Source organism: Periplaneta americana, chromosome 4 (genome assembly GCF_040183065.1).
Source record: "Periplaneta americana isolate PAMFEO1 chromosome 4, P.americana_PAMFEO1_priV1, whole genome shotgun sequence".
Taxonomy (NCBI): domain Eukaryota; kingdom Metazoa; phylum Arthropoda; class Insecta; order Blattodea; family Blattidae; genus Periplaneta; species Periplaneta americana.
In genome coordinates this window covers 168,213,835-168,237,245 of record NC_091120.1, presented here as the reverse complement: position 1 = coordinate 168,237,245, position 23,411 = coordinate 168,213,835, and the positions used below count along the sequence as shown (strand labels likewise).

General features: G+C 36.4%; 1 protein-coding gene across 10 annotated transcripts in view; it reads left to right on the top strand.

Moving 5' to 3' along the window:
* kmr (kramer) overlaps positions 1-23,411 on the top strand; it is a 1,522,801-nt gene that overhangs the window by 670,673 nt on the left and 828,717 nt on the right. For all 10 annotated transcript variants that reach the window (XM_069824286.1, XM_069824284.1, XM_069824281.1 and 7 more), the window contains one exon: positions 19,168-19,228. In XM_069824286.1, the coding sequence (XP_069680387.1) occupies positions 19,168-19,228 (61 nt within the window). The remainder of the gene's footprint in view (positions 1-19,167; positions 19,229-23,411) is intronic.

Here is a 23,411-nt window from a genome sequence, read left to right as displayed (position 1 = left end):
TCATATGTCAGCCGGACAGGTCCCGCCTGGTGCCATTAGCGTGGCAGCAGTCGTCCGAAATGGAAGCTCTTATTCCTTCTCCCGCCGCCTGCGAGGTTCGGTCGGTGATAAAGTTCTTTAATGCACAAAGCATTGCGCTAATTGAAATTCATCGGCAGCTCTGTCAGGTTTATGGGCCGAACATCATGAGTAAGCAGATGGTGCGTCGCTGGTGTAGGCAGTTTTCCGAAGGTCGTCAAAGTGTCCATGATGAAGAGCGCAGTGGGCGACCGTTCCTCATCAATGATGATCGTGTTGAGCTGGTGCGGCAGTGCATCATGGAGAACCGTCGCTTCACGATAACGGAGCTGAGCATCCATTTTCCGCAGATATCGCGATCCTTGTTGCATGAGATTGTCACTAAGAACCTGCTGTTCAAAAAAGTGTGTGCCAGGTGGGTGCCGAAAAACCTGACACCCGAACACAAAATGCAACGTTTAGGAGCAGCACTAACATTTCTGCAATGATGATGGCGACGAGTTTCTCGACAGGATCGTCACGGGCGATGAGACTTGGATTTCGCACTTCACCCCGGAAACCAAGCAGCAGTCAATGCATTGGCGGCATAGTGGATCTCCGGTCAGGACGAAATTCAAACAGACGCTGTCGGTACGGAAAGTGATGTGCACGGTGTTCTGGGATAGGAAGGGTATTCTGCTCATTGACTTCCTTCCAAGAGGTGAAACAGTGAACGCTGACCGTTACTGTGAAACACTGCGAGAATTGCGACGTGCCATTCAAAATAAGAGGCATGGAATTCTTACTGCAGGTGTTGTGCTCCTCCATGACAGTGCTCGTCCACATACGGCTCGGCGCACAGCAGCTGTTTTGACGGAATTTAGCTGGGAGTTGTTTGATCTTCCACCCTACAGTCCTGATCTTGCTCCCAGCGATTTTCACGTTTTCTTACACCTCAAGAAATTCCTGTCCTCCGGTGAGCGTTTTGGCAACGACGAAGAGCTGAAGACGTCTGTCACACGCTGATTCCATTCACAGGCGGCAGAGTTCTACGACAGAGGGATACAAAAGTTGATCCCACGATACAAGTGTCTCAGTTCTGATGGTGGCTATGTTGAAAAATAGCTGAAACATTGCTGTACCTGTTGCCAATAAATGTTTTCCTGAAAGTGTGTGTTCTTTTTTTTTTAAATAGGGAAACTTACTTTCTGGATGCGCCTCGTGTTATCAGTCTAGTGAGTTGGAAAATTAAAAATAACAAACTTAGTTAGGCTTATTTTAGATCTATGTATTCACTTTTAAGCCTACCATAAACGCAATAAAATACATATACAATTATATAAGTACAGCATTCTGTATTAAAACAGTTTGTTCAGTACTTATCAAAATTCTTTACTTAGGAGTGAAGTAATCAGTCATTTTACTCTGTTGTCTCCTACTTGCCCAATACACACTTTCTAAATTACATTCTACGAGTATGTTCATCATTTCAGTTACAATTTCACTGCTCCCTCCCCTACCTTCGATCCATTCTGTTCAAATGCAGCAACAATTTTATCCTTGCTCTTCCAAATCGTTTGGACTGTGGAATTAACTAGGTCAAACTCATGACACACGTCAGCTTTTTTAATTCAACTCTCAATTTGATGAATCACTTTAACTTTTTCATCCAACGTTAAAACTTTTCTTTTAGTGGCCATACTGCGTTAAAATGCGTGCACTTAGTGAAAACTTCCTATCGAATTTGAACCCACGCAGGTACCTTAATACCACATGAATTCGGGCGGGCTGCAATGGGGTGGGGAATCTGCCTGCATTTCAGGGGTGTATGACAGAAGGGGACAGTAAAGAATTTGCCGGGTTACCAGATTTCAACAAAATATTTCTTAAAATACTTTGGTTATTAGAAAATCGTATTCCAAACTGAAGTTGAAAATGACGTTATATGTGAGGTAAACGCATGTATATTTGTTGTATTAAACAAGGTAGAAAAGCATTTGTATTATGGGGAATTAGTTGGGATCACAGAATATTTGACGTTATAGACGAGGTGTCTAACAAAGCGAGATCCCTATAACAAAGTTCTACTGTATATCAATTTTCCTCCATTATGTTAATAATTTCTTCGATCCAAATAGTCTTATTTAACACTAAATTTTGTAATTGCATAATTGTTTGGCTCTCAAAATTAGATGTAACTAAACACATCTACATTTTCCTCATAATTATTATTATTATTATTATTATTATTATTATCATTATTATTATCATTATTATTTTCTTACTGTTATCTATATTTGCTATGTATTTCTATACAGGTTGAGTGGAAGAGAAGGCCTTATGGCCTTAACTCTATCAATATCAGTAAAAATAAATGAAACAAATAAATGAATAAATAATTTAAATTGCAAGAAAGATAATCGTAGTATCAATCTCTATCAGTAGACTGCATTTTCATCAGTCTTCGAGGTCTAGTTTTGAATCGTGAATCATGAAAAGAACGTTAATTGCATCAGAAACAAGATATTTGTTTTCCCTTATAGTACCTGTGCCACTCGCCAAACATGACGTCACGCCAATGTGGTCTATGGATAACTAACTTTATCTCCGTACGCCTGGAACAGAATATAGTCCCAGATGATGATAATGATGATGATGATTATTGTATTATTATTTTAATAATATTAATTTGAATATTTAAGAGTCAAAATTAATAAAAACGCTATACAGGATGGTATTAAATATAGGATGAATAAAGGAAGATCAGCAACAGCGATGTTAAATGGAATATTATGAAACAAGACTATTTTTAAGGATACAAAAGCAAATATTTATCTGTCTGTAGTCCAAAGTTTGACAAAATATGGAGTGGAAACATAGAAGCAAAATAAAAATTTGCGGTCAAAATTACTAGCATTAGAAATGGATTTTTACGACGTTCGGGCAGACATTCTAAACTTGAAAAACTAAGAAGTGAAGTGATCAGGCAACAAATGAATAAAGAAAATTAAATTTTAGATTTCGTAAAATTATAGACAGAAAGTTACACAACGCAGAGCTGCACACATTGTATTCTTCACCTGACATAATTAGGAACATTAAATCCAGACGTTTGAGATGGGCAGGTCATGTAGCACGTATGGGCGAATACAGAAATGCATATAGAGTGTTAGTTGGGAGGCCGGAGGGAAAAAGACCATTGGGGAGGCCGAGACGTAGGTGGGAAGATAATATTAAAATGGATTTGAGGGAGGTGGGATATGATGGTAGAGACTGGATTAATCTTGCTCAGGATAGGGACCAATGACGGGCTTATGTGAGGGCGGCAATGAACCTCCGGGTTCCTTAAAAGCCAGTAAGTAAGTAAGTATAGACAGAATGGTATGAACATGTAAAGCGAATGCATGATGGAAGGTTACCAAGAAGAGTTTTAGATTGGATACCAGAGGGAAGGAGAGGCAGATGTAGACCGCAAAACACCTGATTGGAAGACATAAATAAAGCGTTGGCAGAGAAAGGACTGCAAGGACGGGATTGGGAAGATAGAATTGGAGGGAAAAAATAAGAACGTAGGACATTGGTCACAGGAAGATGCGATATACATTGTAAACCTGTTTGTAATAATAAATTTTAATAATATTTTTTCAGGTGGGGATATTTTCATTAATACATTATTACATATTTAGTACATGTTAGTGTTCAAAAATTCGAACCACGTAAGGTGGCGAATATTGCAGATGGACCTACTCGTACATTCTTTTTGCGCACTCACTAAGTTAGCTATGAAAATAAGTTGTAGCCTATGTGAGATGCAAGCGAGTTTTGGTACACGATATCGGCTGCCTTTCCATGCGGAATGCGGGACTAGCTTTTTGTGCGGATTAATAATGGAATGTTACAGCGAATTATTGGGCGTGAGTGTGGCGTACACAAAGCTTTCATCTGCACTACGATACAGAGCTCATTAAAATCGAGCGAGTGACGGAGGTCAGGGCTCTCAGATTAAACCGCGTCGGCACTGTGTAACGAAATTGTCGTGATTGAACTGTATGCTCTGCGGTGTCCAGGCAGCCAACGTGAATCACACCCATTAACACTTTCAACTGTTTTCGCCGGAATCGCCCCTGCTATTCAGATATAATTTATGAGTGACGTTGTATTAACCAGACTGGAGAATACTGACAAAAAACCTCTCGTCTCCTCTCCTCTCCTCCTTTCCCTTCCCTATCCTCTTCTCTTCTCTTCTCTTCTCTTCTCTTCTCTTCTCTTCTCTTCTCTTCTCTTCTCTTCTCTTCTCTTCTCTTCTCTTCTCTTCTCTTCTCTTCTCTCTTCGCTTCTTTTGTCTCTTCTCTTCTCTTTTTTGTCTCTTCTCTTCTTTTTTATCTTCTCCTCTTGTCTCTTCTCTCTTCTCTTCTTTTGTCTCTTCTCTCTTCTCTTCTTTTGTCTTTTCTCTTCTTTTCTCGCTTCTCTCCTTTTGTCTCCTCTCTCTTCGCTTCTTTTGTCTCTTCTCTTCTCTTTTTTGTCTCTTCTCTTTTTTTCTCTCTTCTCCTTTTGTCTCTTCTCTGTTCTCTTCTTTTGTCTCTTCTCTCTTCTCTTCTCTTCTTTTCTCTCTTCTCTCCTTTTGTCTCTTCTCTCTTCTCTTCTTTTCTCTCTTCTCTCCTTTTGTCTCTACTCTCTTCTCTTCTTTTGTCTCTTCTCTTCTTTTCTCTCTTCGTTTCTTTTGTCTCTTCTCTCTTCTCTCCTTTTGTCTCTTCTCTCTTCGCTTCTTTTGTCTCTTCTCTTCTCTTTTGTCTCTTCTCTTCTTTTGTCTCTCCTCTTCTTTTCTCTCTTCTCTTCTTTTCTCTCTTCTCTCCTTTTGTCTCTTCTCTCTTCTCTTCATTTGTCTTTTCTCTCTTTTCTCCTTTTGTCTCTTCTCTCTTCTCTTCTTTTGTCTATACTCTCTTCTCTTCTTTTGTCTCTTCTCTCTTCTCTTCTTTTGTCTCTTCTTTTCTCTCTTCTCTCCTTTTGTCTCTTCTCTCTTCTCTTCTTTTGTCTTTTCTCTCTTTTCTCCTTTTGTCTCTTCTCTCTTCTCTTATTTTGTCTCTTCTCTCTTCTCTTCTTTTGTATCTTCTCTCTTCTCTTCTTTTGTATCTTCTCTCTTCTCTTCTTTTGTCTCTTCTCCTCTTCTTTTGTCTCTTCTCTCTCCTCTCCTCTCCTCTCCTCTCCTCTCCTCTCCTCTCCTCTCCTCTCCTCTCCTCTCCTCTCCTCTCCTCTCCTCTCCTCTCCTCTCCTCTCCTCTCCTCTCATCCAATTCCCTTTACGCTATACCCTCTACCTTCCACTTCTACTCCTCTATCCTCGCCTCTCCTCTGCCCATCTCTCCCCTCGTCCCCCTCGTATTATCACGTCTCCATCCCCTTCTCCTTCCTTTCTTTCTCCTCTCTCCTCTTTCCCCACTCCATTCTACTCTTTCTCAACTACTCTTTCTCTTCAGTCCACTCCTCTCTCCACTGCTCTCTTCTGTCCATTTTTCTCTTCTCTCTCTCACCTCTCCTCTCCCCAAAAAGGTACTGGTGATAGAGTATAAATTACTGAGTAAGAAAGTCTAATTAAATTTTTCTTAACTCTTGTGGTTTCCCTAAAGAGTGTTATCTGTGAGTCTAATGTTTTTGGAAATGGTAGTAGGCCGTCATTGTTTACTTCGGTCCGCCACGTACATTGCAACTGTGATGATATCCTTGTTTGCAAATCAGGATTGGCCTACTCTGTTGTCTCTCTATTGTGATAGTGTTAGCGTGTGTTGGACGGAAGGTCATTGAGAATGACGTTCACATTTACTCGAACAGTAAATATTAGACTATTATCAATCCTAAAAACGTGATTTTTAGGAATTAAGAACAAAAATAGAAGAAAAAGAAAATTTCACTGCACATCATGTTTAGTAGACCGGGATGTACAGCCTGTATAATTTTGGCAGTTTATATCGTTCACACACTGTAGCTATATTGGGAAAGCGGGAGTACCTCTAGGAAATGTTCATAGACCTCTATCCTGAACAGAACTCGAACCCGGACTGTCTTATGTCCTAGACAACTCTTCTATCGCAGAGACTTAAGTGTTCCCATTTCGTCCCCGCTACATAAATGCTCGTTCTTGTCCTAAACAGGAGAAATCATAATTGCTCGTTGTTTGAAAACTAGATTGTGATATGTTTATGTTTGAATGGCGACAGGAGGTAAATATTGATATACAGATTGATATGGAGAATTAATGAATGTGTACTGCAGGGAACGTGCAAATTGTTGCATTTGTGTTCTCTCGCGTTTCGGGAAGACAATTGCTGGTTGTCTGGATTTATTGAGTCTGATAAAAGGCACGGGGACACAGCGGTATGATTGACGGCAATTCGTGTTTTATTTATGGAATGTGGGAAATGAGTTATTAGCGACATATCGGACCCTTGAGATCCTTCGTTTCAGGCGAGCGGTCTTTATAGGCCTACTGTTGAATAGCGGAGTGTACCACGTGTTTAGAGTGAACCCACACATACAATATGCCACTTTGTTTTCTGAGCTTAATATTACTAGAAAGTTTTCACCACGTGCCCGCACTCTCTCTGGCTTGAAAAGTAAACCCCAATAGTTGCATGTAGAGCCTTGATAAATAACTAAGACTATCGATTGTACAGGCACATCATTTTATTTTTACTTCAATTTTTATTGTGCCTGAGTTTTTTTTTAATGTACTTGACTCTCACCCCTTCTACTAATGCAGTTCCAACTGTCCTCCACACAGAACCAAGGCCGCATATGGTAAACAGTACTGAGTTAGTGAGTATAGTACGTTCCAGAAATATGTTCGCAACTCTGCTGCAGTGACTAAGTCAGGCATGTCAATTGATGCCCACAGGAGCAAGCGCGCTCTTTAGAGCTCAGGAGAGTCTGAGCGCTTTACAGCGGAAAGGAAAGAGACAGACGAAAGAGGTGGTATATGCCGCTTGGTCGAGCTATATTCAGGGATGGCCAACACTGATTCAATAGATAAAGGGAAGAGAACTTATTAAAACTGTATCCATGTTAATTTTTAGATTTGCCTGAGAAGTATAAGTGCATTATAAGAATGTAATTTTAATGCTCATTTTTCACAAGTTTGATTTTTTTATTCAAAATAAATATTTTCTCAACTTTTCGTATAGAAAAGTGAATTTTTCAGATATAGGCCTATTTATTTAGTAGCCTTACAGAACGTTTTCGTAAATCTAATATACCGTATATACGTATTACTGAAGATAGTGTATTGAAAATTTAGAAAATATTCGCATGGAAATTGTTTGTAAGGAAATGAATTAACAAAGCAACTACTGTTACATCATAAGCAAAAGATACGTACCCATGTGTTGTAAAAAGTCAGCTCTATAACTTCAGCACATTTCGATAAAATAATTTAATATTCTGATGTTAGGAAGTTGCTCACAAATATCACCTTAAAAGCATAATGCGATAAGAGTTTTGTTATGTAATATTAGTTACACTTAAAACAAAATATACAGTACCTAGGTAACTTATTAAGATTTAAAACACAAGTGCAATATTAAGAAATCAGTGATAGTACTTTTGTTTTACAGCAATATAGATAATATTAAACAGAAAGAAGCTATATAAAAATAACGACATAAAATTTCACGTTCCGTTTGAAGTTTGTGTACCACTGTTTTCTTAATCCAACAGGTTGCTAATTTATATACACAACCCTTCCTCTTTCCATACTTAGCGCTTGCTGCCCGCGCACGACGTCAAGGTGAGAAAAATGCCCTCGCTTTGACATCATTGGACTAAATGATAGAATGCTGCTATTCAAACCTGAGTTTGTGTTTATTCGAAGGTGAGCCGGCGATGTCCTGTTGCCAAACCACGCCCAATTTTCTAATTAATCAAGTAATTAAATTTCCATAAATACAGGATGAAAGTGATATGGGTATGTAGCTTGAAGGTGGCATAATATATTAAAATAAATTTTAAAAACCTCTTACGCGTTTTGTTATTAAGGACATAATTATTATTCGAGCCATATTTATAATGAAGATTCAACGTTAACTTGTACAGGGACATCATTTTGTTTTTACTAACATTTTTTATATTAACATGGGTATGCCATTGGATTAACGGTTGAGAACCGGAAACACCGTTTGCTACTCCCTTTCGCGACTGGAGTTTATTGATACTGGGGTAAAATACAAACAAATCACTTTACTAGGTATAGGAGGGAAGAAAAGTAGTTAATCCATTTACGTAAACTAGGAAATATCGCAATTTTGAGTTTGATAATTTTCATAGGTATTTTGTTTAATCAAAATACAGTACTGTATTAACAATAAGTGTTTTTACTCACGAACTGGGTTATCCATGCGAACGTATTCAATATGCAGTGTATACAATATAGAGAATGGAGTTAAATTGAAATATAATCTCAATATGGATATTTAAACTAATCTTTGAAAATGGTGGCCGTTCATTTCGATACAGGGTTCAATTCTTTTGTGCATAGTATCGCACTATAGACTATTGTACAGCTGTCAAAAGAAAAAGTGGTCGCTCTCCTGAAACAAAGTTCCCTTCGGGTATCTTCGCTACAATTCGGAGACAGGCGATGTTACATGTTGTTAGACCACGTTGCCTGATATCTACAGTTATAATTGAAGTATTCTCTCTGTGATTCGATAGCGTAATGGTAGCGTTCAGGCCTCTTATTCATGAGGCCCTGCGTTCGACTACAACCTCGTGCTTTTTATGTTCTTTTTTGTTCTGTTTTTGAGAGAGACAAACTATATATAATGGCTCCTTTCTCTTTTACGATTATTTTAGTAATTGACATCAGGTTCATTAATATATTATGCCATGACTTTATCATTATGATATTGTGGCTGCAAATGGAAAGAAAAAAGATTTTATGCCCAATAAAAATATCTTTCGTGGCATAAACAAAACAAATTTACTGGCGTCGGCCTTAAAACATTCAAACAATTAAGCGTTCAGAAAAGAAAACAAAAAGCCACAATTCAATATTTAGTCTATCTTCCTCTTATCTCAATCATCTTGCAGTCGAGTGGGCATGGAATTGACTAGTCTTTGCAAATAGCGGCTGTTCTTAGACACGATATTCCAGGCATTCTGAACATACATACATAAGTGTTCTGTCCATGGGCAGGTCTTTCATTGCAAACCCAGCAATCTCCAATCTTTCCTATTTTCTGCCTTCCTCTTAGTCTCCGCATATGATCCACATATCCTAATGTCGTCTATTATTCTTTTCAACCAGAGACCCAACCAATTCCTTTTTCTCTTTCTAATCAGTTTCAGCATCATTCTTTCTTCACTCACTTTTTCAAACACAATTTTATTTCTTATTCTGTCTGTCCACTTCACACGCACCGTTCTTCTCCACATACACATTTCAAATGCTTCAATTCGTTTCTCTTCATTTCGTCGTAATGTCCATGTTCCTTCCCCATACAATGCCACACTCCACACAAAGCACTTCACTAGTCTCTTCCTTAGTTCTTTTTCCAGAGGTCCGCAGAAGATTCTTCTTCTTCTATTAAAAGCTTCCTTTGTTCATGATTGCAGTTTTTCTTGGGAAGGATAGGCCTAAATGCGGTAACATCCCGTTGCTTTCCGCACACCACTATCTCTTTCGCATCTTATTAAATTCCAGGGGACCCAAGCGTGGAGATGAGGAGAGTGGATTTGACTAATTGGACCCTCCGGACTTCACCGAAAGTCACGGCAAGGGTTAAATATTAATTCTATCAGGATGTTTGACCCGATCAGAGACCGGGAAATCTCAATTAGCCTTTGCCCCCCGCATCCTGGACTAGCTTCTACGAATCATCAGAAAATCTGAGAATGTGATTGGGCCAATTTTTCCGAAAATGTTTCCACACTTTTGCCCTCGTAGCTCAGCGGACGAACGTCGGAATTTAGATGTCAACGTCTCAGGTTCAATTCCTCGTTACTCCTTTTCATTTTATTGTGGTTCAAGATAGTATAATGTACGAGTAATAGTACAAAAAGAAAAACTAATAGCAGTATTATGCAACTGGATTTTTCCAAACCTAATATTAAATTTATGTTATTTATATCGCTAAAGAACGGTTACAATATAAATAACTTGAATATTATTTATACAGTATCACTAAAGAACGATAACACAATATAAATGATAAATATCGGTTTGTTTAATTAATATAAGATATTATATAATACGTATTTAATTATCTAAATAAAATAACCCATTTTACAAAGAAAGATGGTTATTTGTGTTATAATAATTACTTACATAAAATACAGATTATTTATATTGCGAAAGAACAATAACAATATAAATAACTTGAATATTATTTTATAATGCTAATGAAGGAAAACAGAATATAAATGATAACTTGAATATTATTTATATCGCTAAAGAACGATAACAATATAAAAAACGTGAATATTATTCATATCGAAATTTCAGATATTTATTACAGATGTATTTGAGAAATTGTAGAAGAATAGTAATTAGTAACAGTGTCCTATTTATTCTTCTTGGAGCCAAATTTGTAACTTTTAAAAGTGTGGTTACTATGTTGAAGTGTATGTGTTGCAACGGATGCTTGATTTGTTATGTATGTGAGTCAGTTATGGGATGCTTGATGTCGTCGCAATGTCGTAATTATAGTTTGATTTTGTTTGTGTGACTATTGTGTACTAATTTACTATGTATGGTACGGAAAGCTGCATATTTGTGTTATAGAAGTGTTACGTATGTGTGTTGTTAATGTTTTTGTATGTTTCAAATTGATACCTGATATTTGTTTTGCAATCGCAATGCCTAATTTACGGATTGTTTATGTTTTGTTTACATCGCGTAAGCTAATTTAATTTTCTTTTCCATTTCTCTTTATGCTTATGTTTTTTGTGTATAAAACTATAGGCCTAACATACATATGTATTATAGGGCTATTCCCCATTGGAGATACAATAATAATTATTATTATTCATATCGTTATAAAACGAGAACAGAATACAAATAATGACTTGAATTTTATTCATATCTCTAAAGAACGATAAAAAATATAAATAACGTGATATCCATAAACAAGATAACTGGATATAAATGATAATTTGAATAGCATTTAAATCGCTAAAGAACGATTAAAAATAAAATGAAAACTTGAAGAAGGCCCGAACCCACAACCTTTGAATCATTAAACAAGCACTCTACCGTTGGTCTACGAGGCACAGATATGGAACACTTTCATAGTTCCGGAACTGCTTGTACAAGCACATGCATCGTGTAACATCTCCGCGACCCGAAGTGGACTTTGAAAATATTCGCTGTTCACGAGTGCGGCCACTTTTTTTTTTTTGACAACTGTACCTAATTCCAATTATCAGTTTCGTCCGTCGTATTAGTAACTCATGTTGAAATAATTCTGTACCTGCTCTATAATAGAGTACATTACGTACTGTAAATTCAATCTTCACATCTGCCCGATCCGAAAAGATAAAATTACTCAGACATGCTATCTACTGTCGGTCCAAGTGGTTGTCTCAGGGTCGTAGAAAGAGGGGAAATCACGTGACAGTTGATTACTTAACGAGGCCCTTTTATTTAAGTTATTTTAAACAGTTGTATAATATTACATAGACGTCCAATTCCTAACACAAATTAATGTTTTCAGAAAAGAGCTAAGGCAACATAGACACTTGTCTTTACAGAGGGGCGAGCAGAAGCGGTTGGGGGAAACCGGGATGCGACGTAGGCAAATGGACGACAGTACTTGTACGAAAATATGATTCAATATTGAAAGCTCTTTCGTCACTGGAAAACGCGTACATATTTCTGGAACGTACTATACTCTCTAACTCAGTACTGTTTACTATGACTGTAAGGCGACTTTCACTGCATATGCTGCCTTTGTTCTGTGTGGAGGACGGTGGGAAGTTTACTAGTAGAAGGATTGAGAGCGAAGTACATTAAAAAACTAAGGTAGAATAAAAATTTAATTAAACATAAAATGATGTCCCTGTATAAGCACTTCTTTTGACATTATTAACATTGTGAAAAAAAAACTTATTTATTTGCCCCCATCAGTATGTTTGCTTGTAAGAGCAGACGTGCAAACATCTCTACATGAAATCTAGAGCAGATGTTCAAAATGCTGCCCATGCATCTGAACGCAACCACAGTCTAGTATATACAGTCGCGAAGCTCAATACGTAGTAAATATGCAATCATTAGATAGTTGCTCACCACTAGGATCGCTAATATCGCCTCATTACAGGCAATGCAAAATAGAACCGTCACAGTCTATTGTTTCTAGCACCCTCAAAACTCAAGCTTCGTGATTGTATATAGTAGACTGTGACGCAACGTTGTGCTCTTCTCTGTAGTGAGCTGCGAATCCTCTCGGGCTGTCCCGGATCATTCCTTATTTGATGAAAGGCACATTCTTTAGCTAAATTACACCCAGAACTTCTAACATGTAAGTCACTAACATATAACAAGAAAATTAGAAACGTGTTAATGTTTCTAATTTCATTAAATGAATATATAGCCTATGTGTATGAATTAATCACCCTATATTATATTTGTATATAATAAATATATAATTTTGGGATATATATTTTTTCATAAATTGTCCTACTTTATTCAGGTACGATGTTATTCTTTTCTATGTTAATATTATATTGGATAATTTCATTGTAGCTCTAATTTTAATTTTAGTTCCTATTTTATTTTCTATATTCCTCTTATATTACTATATTATATTATATAATTTCACTGTAGTTGTAATTTTAATTTTAGTTCCTATTTTATTTTATTTTCTATATTTCTCTTATCTATACTAATAATAAATCTGTAGCCAAAATTTGTCTGGTAATTTTCGATTTTCCAAAAATTATTGGTGTTAACATGTATAATTAACCATCCTGAAACCGAAAATCGCTTTTTTGACATTTTTGTTTGTCTGTCTGTCTGTCTGTCTGTCTGTCTGGATGGATGTTTGTTACCTTTTCACGTGATAATGGCAGAACCGATTTATATGAAAAGTGGAATGTAAATTAAGTTCGTTGTAGCTTAGATTTTAGGCTATATGGCATTCAAAATACTTTATTTAAAAGGGGGGTTATAAGGGGGCCTGAATTAAATAAATCGAAATATCTCGCTTATTATTGATTTTCATGAAAAATATTACATAACAAACGTTTCTTTAAAAATAATTTCCGATAAGTTTTATTCAATACAAAATTTTGATAAGACTGCTATTTAATGAGATAAATGAGTTTTAAAATTGCAATAACAACGCCATCTAAGGCGCTGTACTGAAATAAAAACAAATCATTTCGTCTATAAGGGGCCTTGGACAACAACAATCGAAAATTATTAAACATAGCCTAAGAGAATGTTTCTGTGTTTGTATGAAGTAATATCGGAAGCTAATTAATTGTTTAATTATTATTTCACCATTGGAAAGTGTAGTTTCTCTAGATGGATATAATTCTACAATGTTATTACAGTAACTTCTGAAACATATAGCAAGTAATATAAAGTATACCTACACATTAAAACTAAATGTTATGTCAATCTTCATTAAACTATGGTTACATGTAATAACAATTAAGAAACATGTTAAAGGAATTGTCGTTGCACCAAATGATTGCTCTCTTTACCAAAATGACCGCATTTAAATTATTTAAATACAATTTAAATTAAGTAACATATTAAACGATTTATCCTTCTATCAAACACGAATGTTCCCTGGATCAAACGTCCTATTTTAATTATGTAATTACTTTATATTTATTTCTAACAGGTGCAGCGGAGCGCACGGGTACGGCTAGTATTAATAATATATCTGAACTGCGACCGAACATGAGAGCTGCTCATTCGGTCCTCAAATTTTGTTAATATTATTGTATCCTCTTTTTATATTGATTGCATTATTTTATTTCTATTTCTGTTGTAATTACATTCTGATACTGGAACTCTAGTCTTAAAGGCTCTGTGACCAAGAAATTATTCTTTCCCAATGTATAAGACAGACTATGTTGCAGTCAGTTCTCAACCGACTTCTTTTTCACTCAGTTTATGACCGGCCATGGAAAATTCGGTTCCTACTTTGAAAGATTTAGGATCAAAAGTGCAGAAGAATCTCTGTGCATATGCAAAGAGAATCAGACTCTTGAACATTTGATTTTTCACTGTCCAGTGTTCGAAAGGAAAAGACACTTTTTAAGATATCATATCTCGGACTGCAATTTAAATTACTGCGCACCCCTTTACCATTTTCTTAGAAAAAAATGTTGTTACAAACAATTCATAGAGTTTATACACCACATCCACGCAAGACTGTAGCTATTAATTGTATGTAAATTAATGATGATATAAAATCCTAATGCACTATCTAAAACAAGGTGTCTCTCTTTGGGACATAATAATAGTAATAACAACAATAACTATGTTTGTATTACAGATTTTACTATTGTTGAGTATTTGATGACAGGTATATAGTTTGTAACCATAAGTAATTTTGTTTTTATTTTTTTTTTACTATCGCAAACCAACTATATAATAGTTTTTTTATTTGTAACTAAGCCAATTCTGTGCATTATCTCATTACTATTGCTTAAAACTATGTATAAAATCACAAATTAATGCAATAATCTTGCAATTTGTCTACACCTTCGATTATAATTTCTAATTTTATTTCATTTTGTTTTAACTGAAAGTAATTATTGCATAACGTATTTAGTATTGTTTACTGTCTCTTAATTAGTGTATTTATATTGTAACTATGACTCAGACCTACTATTAATTCTTTAAAATTGTGTATTATCACTACATAATGTATTTCACATGTAAGAAACTACAACCCTAATATACCAAAGGTAAAATAGGGTTTCAATATTTGGATAACAGTAACAATAATTACATTCTGTATTCTGTATATTTATATAATTAAACAACAATAAATAATAAATTCTATTCGAAACCGCAGTTTCTGAAGTCTGTTAACCTCAGTAAATCCGGTGACCTAGGAGGGCACGGTACAGGCCCTCCTCTGCCTAAGGGAATATCTCATTAACGGTTAATTTTCGGACCAATGTTTATTGGACTTTCTTTGCTATTTTGAGTTTGTATTATTTTCCGTCTGTAAATTATTGACTATCAATTTTGAAACACCCTGTATATGTACACTAAGAGTAATTAGTTATTAGGGGCGATTAAGTGAATAAAGGTACCTATCATTAAAATTAATTAATGGAAATGCTACGTATAAAAGAATCTAATGAAGTAGAAAAAAATTACCAGGAGCTCACAAGCAGGGTCCTGCCTAGCAACCAAGTCGTCCGCTTGTAGGTAATTCTCATTCATTTGTCTCGGCTTTGAATATTTCTGCTGACTCGTCTCTCTTATTCTTTGCGGACGACGAGGTTGTAATCTTTTGGATTCCCATGTCGCCGTAGAAAAGTAGCTTTAAATGATCATCATTAAGAATGCAAGGACGTATGACTCGGGTACAAAGCCCCACCCCTCCCCTAATCGCAGCGCAACATTTTTCTTCTTTCTCAGTTTCTTCTCAGTAATTAATTTGCAAGTTATGAACTGCTTCGCCTGTCGGAAACCGCCGCGCTTCATAATTTAGTACAGCAGACAGCTCTGAAATTGCTTCATCTCGCAATTAATTTGCTATTCCTTTCTTTTAGCCCGTTCACGCGAACTTCGCGATACGGCTCGCCATTATCACAGTGAAAGATGAACATTTTACAATTCAGGATTGTTATTGTTGTTTTTTATGTACAAAACATTCGCAACGTCCTCGAGAATTCTAACATGTGACGAGGGTCACCTAGTTTGATAACAGTGTTAATGATATGAGACGAAGTGTCATCATAAATGAAGTTTTTTCCCTATTCACTGCACAATTTCCTTCCATTATCATCTCCGTTCTGAGAAAAGAAAAGAACAGAATGGGCCACTAGTGAATTGAGCCGCAGAGGTTGTGGACATAGAACTAATCCCCATTTCAGTTTGGTTGATAGGCTTTCCCCTCTACTCACACTCTTTACCATCCGTGAAGGGGAAGATGCTATTCTCCATCTCACTAACGTTCAACTAATGGACTTTGGACATAGTGTAAATTCTTATTATTGAAAATGTTTACCGATAATCTATATTTCGAAAATCTATACTAATCGTTTCTGTTTCATTTTATTGTTGTTTATATCAACTGGGACATTAAAAAGCTACTGACAGAGAAGATAAATGTTTTCTCCACCGCTAGTTGCTACTCTAAGCATACACAACGAGACAATCTGCACTGTGTCACTCCCCCCCCCCCCCGACTTCATAATACAAACTAAGATTCCTTGATTTAATTATTATTAGTTGGAAATATTGTAAGAACGACATTAAAATATACTGAAACATGTAATTGTCAAACATCTGTGAACTGTATTTTATATCCACTTATGTATTTTATTTAATATTTTATTTTCTTGTATGTACAACTTGGGGGGTGCAGGTATAAGAGGTAACAGCTACCGGTCTGTTACTGACGGACTCAGGGCAAGTGGAAGGGGAAAGAAATCCCTTCGCATCCTCTCAACTTGTATGAAATGTCATTTAGGATAAGTTTGTCACCGGGATGGCCATGTGCGGCCCAGAATCGGATTTCTAGTCCTTTAGATCAGGGATAAAGAACTGACGAGAGAGGAGTGAAAACATGGGGAAAGCGTTGGTTACCCGTCCAAAGTTCACCGGAGTTGAATGACATCTCTGTGACCCGTTTGCAATCACATAACACAGGCACTGAATATAAATCCCCTCCCCTACAAAGTCAAAGTCAATGACGCGAGGGTGGAAGGGATGAGTGACGTATTCCGCCTTATGACGTACGCCACAATTGGCGCCCATTTCTGCAAGCCTGCTTTAGATAATCGTCCAGATACAGCGCGGGAATACATGGGTTATGTTGTAAATACAAACAATATTTTCCTACCCAGTTAGCAGATTTAGGACTGCTTATAAGAATGCGTTACTGAATATGAGTATGGCTGTCGATACTATACTGCGTGTTCAGTTCAAAGTGCGTCGTGGCTCGCTGTATGTCGTTATGTGGTTAGCCGATGAGCCTAGAGGATTCAATCTTCCTACACTTCCGCAGAGGCGTATTACCTATGTGCAAGAGAAGTTGCCTAGCAAGTACAGCGTTCATTCTGAAGAGTACTTACCGATACGTACAGTAACGCCGGTAGTGGCAGGAATGTGGAAACACGTACTGAGGTGAGATTTTTCTTACTGTCGGGATATGGGGAGAGGGTTAAGACGATTACTTACGTACAGTGTTTGTTGACATTAACTTCGACGGTCAACGTGGACACGGAGAATTTGATTTGTGTTGTGGACTGTTGCCGTACACAACCGATGATAACAAATACCCTGCGTACGACTTCCCGCGCATAACACAGTTCGAAAAAGGTTATGGTAGCACACAGACCGTACAGACCGCCATCTGTTGCTATCACGTTCAAGTTTTACTGTACACGTTCTCAAGTTCAGGTTGAACGCTTTGATTAATAGGCAACTTCTCTGACATAAAAGCTGAAACTCGCTTCAAATCGCTGACTCACAACAATGACACACATTGAAATGAACACCCAGTAGTGGGATACTGTATTAATCGCTGTGTAGAATTTGTTACTGTTATCTCTAAAATATTGTTTGTAAAGCTATAGCCTTTTTCTTTTAATATTTTACTGTCGCATTTCCAATTCGCACATTTACCATCTTTGTTTTTATTGCATTAACCATTATTTTTGTCACATACTGCTTACAGCTATCATTTAGTTCCAGTAACATATATATCCCTTAGTATCAGATCCTCTGCTATCAGTGCCATGTCACCAGAAAATGTTATGTACTTTGTTTTTCTTCCTCCTATATCACTCCTCCAATGTTCTGAAAACAATTCTTCACTACATCCTCCAACTAGATGTTGAACAGGGTAGGTGATAAAGGGGAATCTTGCACTCCTCTCCCTATTTGACTTCCTTCTGACATTTGTTCTCCTATCCTGACTTCATCCTCTGTTTGAGGTTCTGGCTGATATAGCTCGCGCAAGGAACGATTACCGAAAATCAATGGTGGCGTCGCTCTCTGTTTTGACGTGTGTATGTAGGCACGCCGAGGGGGCGAGAGTTGCGGACCGATGGAAGTACTGCCTCTTCCAAGAAGATGAACAAATGAGGACATCGCTGTAGAAATAAAAAGCGTAGAAAGAGAAAAATTTGAAGTTAATTAAACGCGCAACATATGTTTACGAATGAAATGTGATTCAAGACACGTATTCACATGCAATGAAACAAACTAAAGTTGTAATGTAACTATCACAACGCAAGACTGATTCTATCGATGTCGTTTCTCTTCTGACTGTCCTGTTGAATATCGTTCAAGCTATGTCGTGACCTATCCTGTCGCCCGCTGTTTCTTATCGCACTGATCCATTCGCATTCCTTCCGTCGGTATTCCCTGCTTGCGAAACCTTTTTTGTTTTTATATGTACATCTATTATCAGGCAGTGGCAGTACATCTCAGTTGACAATATAATATGTCAGAGGAAGAACAATAATACATCTGAAGTCTGACTAGTGTTATATGTAGCTGGTCGGCGATGTATGCAATTGAGAGGGAAAGGGGCTGACCACCCTACTTCATCTCCTGGCCTAGTTGCCTCATAAGTGGTGTCTTCTTATTATCACTTATGAGGTTCAGACCTGTCTTCGGACAGTTGACTAAACAACAATCATCCTGACTTTGATTCATTGTTTCACATGAAGATTACTGTATTACCTCCTCTCTAGCCAATCAGCACCAATTTTCTTCAGGATCTCCCTATGTTTATCCCATTCCACTCTGCCACAAGCCTTTCTCAGGTCCATAAACACCACATACACATTTTTATTTTAACAGATTATTAATTGTCTACGTTTCATTTTAATTATGTTTTATGAGATTCATTTTCATGTGTCTGCTCCGAGTTTCCTTTGATAAACAATGTTTTTTTTTTTTTCTCAATTTAGATGTAGGACATTGTTTCTTCTCTATGCATCACAATACTAAATGTAAAATGTTGTTTGTTTGCAGGCTGGATCCACCGGTGACGAGTCCTCTAACCAGCCCTGTCGTTACCATGGAGACCAAGAAGGTGAGTCAACATCATTAATATAAGGAAGCGAACGAAAGCTACATTATCCCGGCGGAGTCCGGAGTAACGCTTCAAAGGATTTTGTGCGATATTTACATCTCTTCTCAGTAATCTGTTACATCCGCGTTATCTTTCTTTCTGTGCATGTTCTCTCGGCAATAAAGTTTTGAAATGAAATTGTTATTAATCAAGCCATGAAACAGCAGTATAATATCATCTAAAGTAGCTACCATTTTTCCTCACAGCCGACTGGGATCGTCCCAAGAACGCTCCTAGGTAGTTTGAGCCTAGTCTCAATGATATCCTGAGACAGTCTCAAGCATGTCTAAAAAACTTGAGAAAATGCCACAGAATTTACGTACGAAATCTGTGGCATTTTCTCAAGCAACCTCAAGAGCGATCTCAACTCAAAGGCGACTGTGCATACCGGCCTTAAATTATCTTCTGCCCAGTTGATTATGAAGTCTGAATCTGAATTCAACGGAGAATGTGATAACTATAGGTAGCAAATCCGTACCAAAACAGATTTCAGTTGAGTACAGTGAGGAGTATAGATGCCACTCGTGCTTCACCCTGCTCCCGCTCGCTACTGGCGATACGCAGTTCACATAAACAACGCATAGTATCATTCTATGGAGCTGTGTACAGTCGTGAATAATTTGAAGGATATTGTTCATTTATATTAATATTTTAGGTTCTGAACAAAGTGAGGTATTCTGTTATTATTGTATTATTTACGTAATGTTAATATTATGCATGATTACGAAAAACAACTCATATATTATTAAATAATTATGCACATCATTTTTCGTTAAATGTTGAAGGACAAGTTTATTTAGTAGCCGTCAATACTTGTTTGTTTTGCTGGTCTGTTGATGTCCCGTGCTGCTGTGCTACTATGCATTCAGTTGCGTTATAGTCAAAGTTCACTCAACATCAGAATTACGATACGAACTTCCTAGCTGTCACTACAATAGAAATGAAACATTTTTTTTTAACAATTAAGGATTTAATATTATGTGCCACATATGAGATACACTATTAGATTCACAAAGTTGTTGTTCACCTGATGATAGTAAGAAATACTGTAACTTATCATATTTCATATTTGCTCCAGTAACGTCTTGTGACATAGAACGAATATTTTTCAGAGTACAAATATATATTTTTTTCTGAACATAAAAAGAGTGTTTCTTTTGATAAAATGAAAATGTTCATTGTTATTTATTATAATGAGACTAGAATCATAATTGTATACTTTGTATGTTATTTTTATGTGTATGGGTAAATTATTTTAGATTGGGAGTTACGAAGTTTATAATTGAATCACAGAATACGAAAAGGGAATAAGCCACCTTCAGTTAGTTTTGAGAAAAATGCAAATAACTTCTGCACACAACTAAATATAAAAAAAATTGCATCGAAAATGTTTCTGTGAATCAATCTTGACATACACAAGATATGTATGTAAGAAAAGTATATTTCTCAATTTATCCTGCTCTATAGAAATAATTTTTGTGTGTGAACTTGTTCCCCTTTCATATCTAACGAAATATATTGTAAAATATTAAAGAAAATATACCGTTATCTCTATTATTTAAATCAAAAGTTTTACTGAATGCCAATTTGTGAACAATAGTACAGTGTAGCAAATAGAAACATTGAAAACTGTCGGTTATTACATAAATCTAAATATTTTTGTGTTGGGATTTGTTCCCCTTTCATATCTAACGAAATATATTGTAAAATATTAAAGAAAATATACCGTTATCTCTATTATTTAAATCAAAAGTTTTACTGAATGCCAATTTGTGAACAATAGTACAGTGTAGCAAATAGAAACATTGAAAACTGTCGGTTATTACATAAATCTAAATATTTTTGTGTTGGGATTTGTTCCCCTTTCATATCTAACGAAATATATTGTAAAATATTAAAGAAAATATACCGTTATCTCTATTATTTAAATCAAAAGTTTTACTAAATGCCAATTTGTGAACAATAGTACAGTGTAGCAAATAGAAACATTGAAAACTGTCAGTTATTACATAAATCTAAATATTTTTGTGTTGAGATTTGTTCCCCTTTCATATCTAACGAAATATATTGTAAAATATTAAAGAAAATATACCGTTATCTCTATTATTTAAATCAAAAGTTTTACTAAATGCCAATTTGTGAACAATAGTACAGTGTAGCAAATAGAAACATTGAAAACTGTCAGTTATTACATAAATCTAAATATTTTTGTGTTGGGATTTGTTCCCCTTTCATATCTAACGAAATATACTGTAAAAATATTAAACAAAATGTATCGTTATTTCTATTTTTAATAATAAAACTGTATTGTATGCCAATTTATGAACCATAGTAGAGAGTAGCACGAAGAAACACTGAAAGCTGTTGACCAAACTATTTATTTTGAAATTTCTTATTAATCTTCAGTGTTGTTACCAGTAGTGGTCCACTGTATGATCTCATTCCAGAATTCTTTCACTTCATCACTTCACCAATTTCTTACAGTCCTCAATTTTGAGTTTGTTTATCGGACATTGAGTTGCATAGGCCTTTTCTATGGGCAAATTGGGAATAGCATTTTCCTTGACAAGAGCTCAATAGTGTGATAGATCAAACCATCAATGTTCTCATATGCCACAAATCTGCCATTATATGAACTATCATACACACACATGAAATACTGTGAAATATTGAAATTTATCTTTTTATGGGTGCGGGATGGTTCGTCCAATGGACTCTTTTGAAAGTGTGTTCTTATCCTCTAGACGGCAAAAACAACAAACTTAACAAACTTCAATTTCTTAGGAGAAGGGAACAAGTCGTGGAGTAAGCTCCTTTTCAAAGTAAACACGAAAATTAAGGGCCGTATTCATAGACATTTTTAGCGCGGCTTTCGGTGGATTATCAGCGTTTTTCGTATTCATAAACCAGTGTTAGCCATAGGATATGATTTGAATTCTGTACTAGTAACCAGTGGATAGCCGGGGCTAGCTTAGTACGCTCGTAGCGCGTGCTGCGAATTGTCTATGAATAGCACCCAAAGTGTTGAAATCTAGACTAAGGAGATGAAGGACCTTTTTCCTTTTCATGCAGAATGAACGAGCATGTTGGTGACTGGTAAATCCGACCCTGTAACGAATTTCACCCACTCCACTTCTAACAGTCCGCACGCTGTCAACAAACACGTGACAAGTAGAGGTAGAGACTGCCCTGCTACTCCTATTATTGATAAAGAAAACATTTTACTTACCGGTGAATCATAATGGTGTTGCCTCGATTATATTTGCCTCAGAAATAGTTTTAGCTGTATTTGATAACAGCCATCCCATTAACTGAAGACATTAACCTTTTAGAATATTTTATTCACTATTACATATTACTTGCTTATTTTCTGTTACAAAAAAAGGGCGCTGTTTAAAAAAAAAAACAGCCCTATACGAACGGTTGCATATACTTGGTTAAATCGCACGAGAAATGCCGAAATTCAAACATTAACCGAAATGACATATTGCAAGAACAGACGAATTCACATTGAATATTTCTGACAAAAAATCAAAAGGAAAATAAGATTGAAAAGATTTCTAAGACTCTTGGTAAATTACTACGTACATTAGTTCGCCGAAATTAACTATTTCATCAAACATTTGTGACGGATGGTAATGAAAACAGTATTGGAAACTTGGACTGCAGTGGACTTGTTGATCGGTTAAGGCAAAGACAAAGAAAGAAATTGTGTACCATGACCTGTCAAAGGATAGCGAGACTCCCTCTGAATCGTTAAGAAATGGACAAAGGCCTAAAGTAGCGAAGAAGTTCATTACGCGTCATCATCAGTAATTATCAAATCAGGCTTGGCATTGAAATCAGATAAACTAGGCAGAGGGAGTCGGATGTTAACACCGAATGAGTAAGTCCAAGGCGACATTTATTATTACTAAAAACTTGAAACAATTATAAAGAAGAACACACTAACTAAACTAAATTGTTATAACAAAGACTAAACTAAAGAGCTAGTAATATATTACCGAAAGCGAAAGCGAAAGATCACCAGACCAAATGTTTTCAACATGTACATCACACAGGCAGGCAGGAAGGCAAGACCGAGGACCTGACCACCTGACCACCTGACAACCATAAACTGACTGACAAATTCTTGCTACTGAAG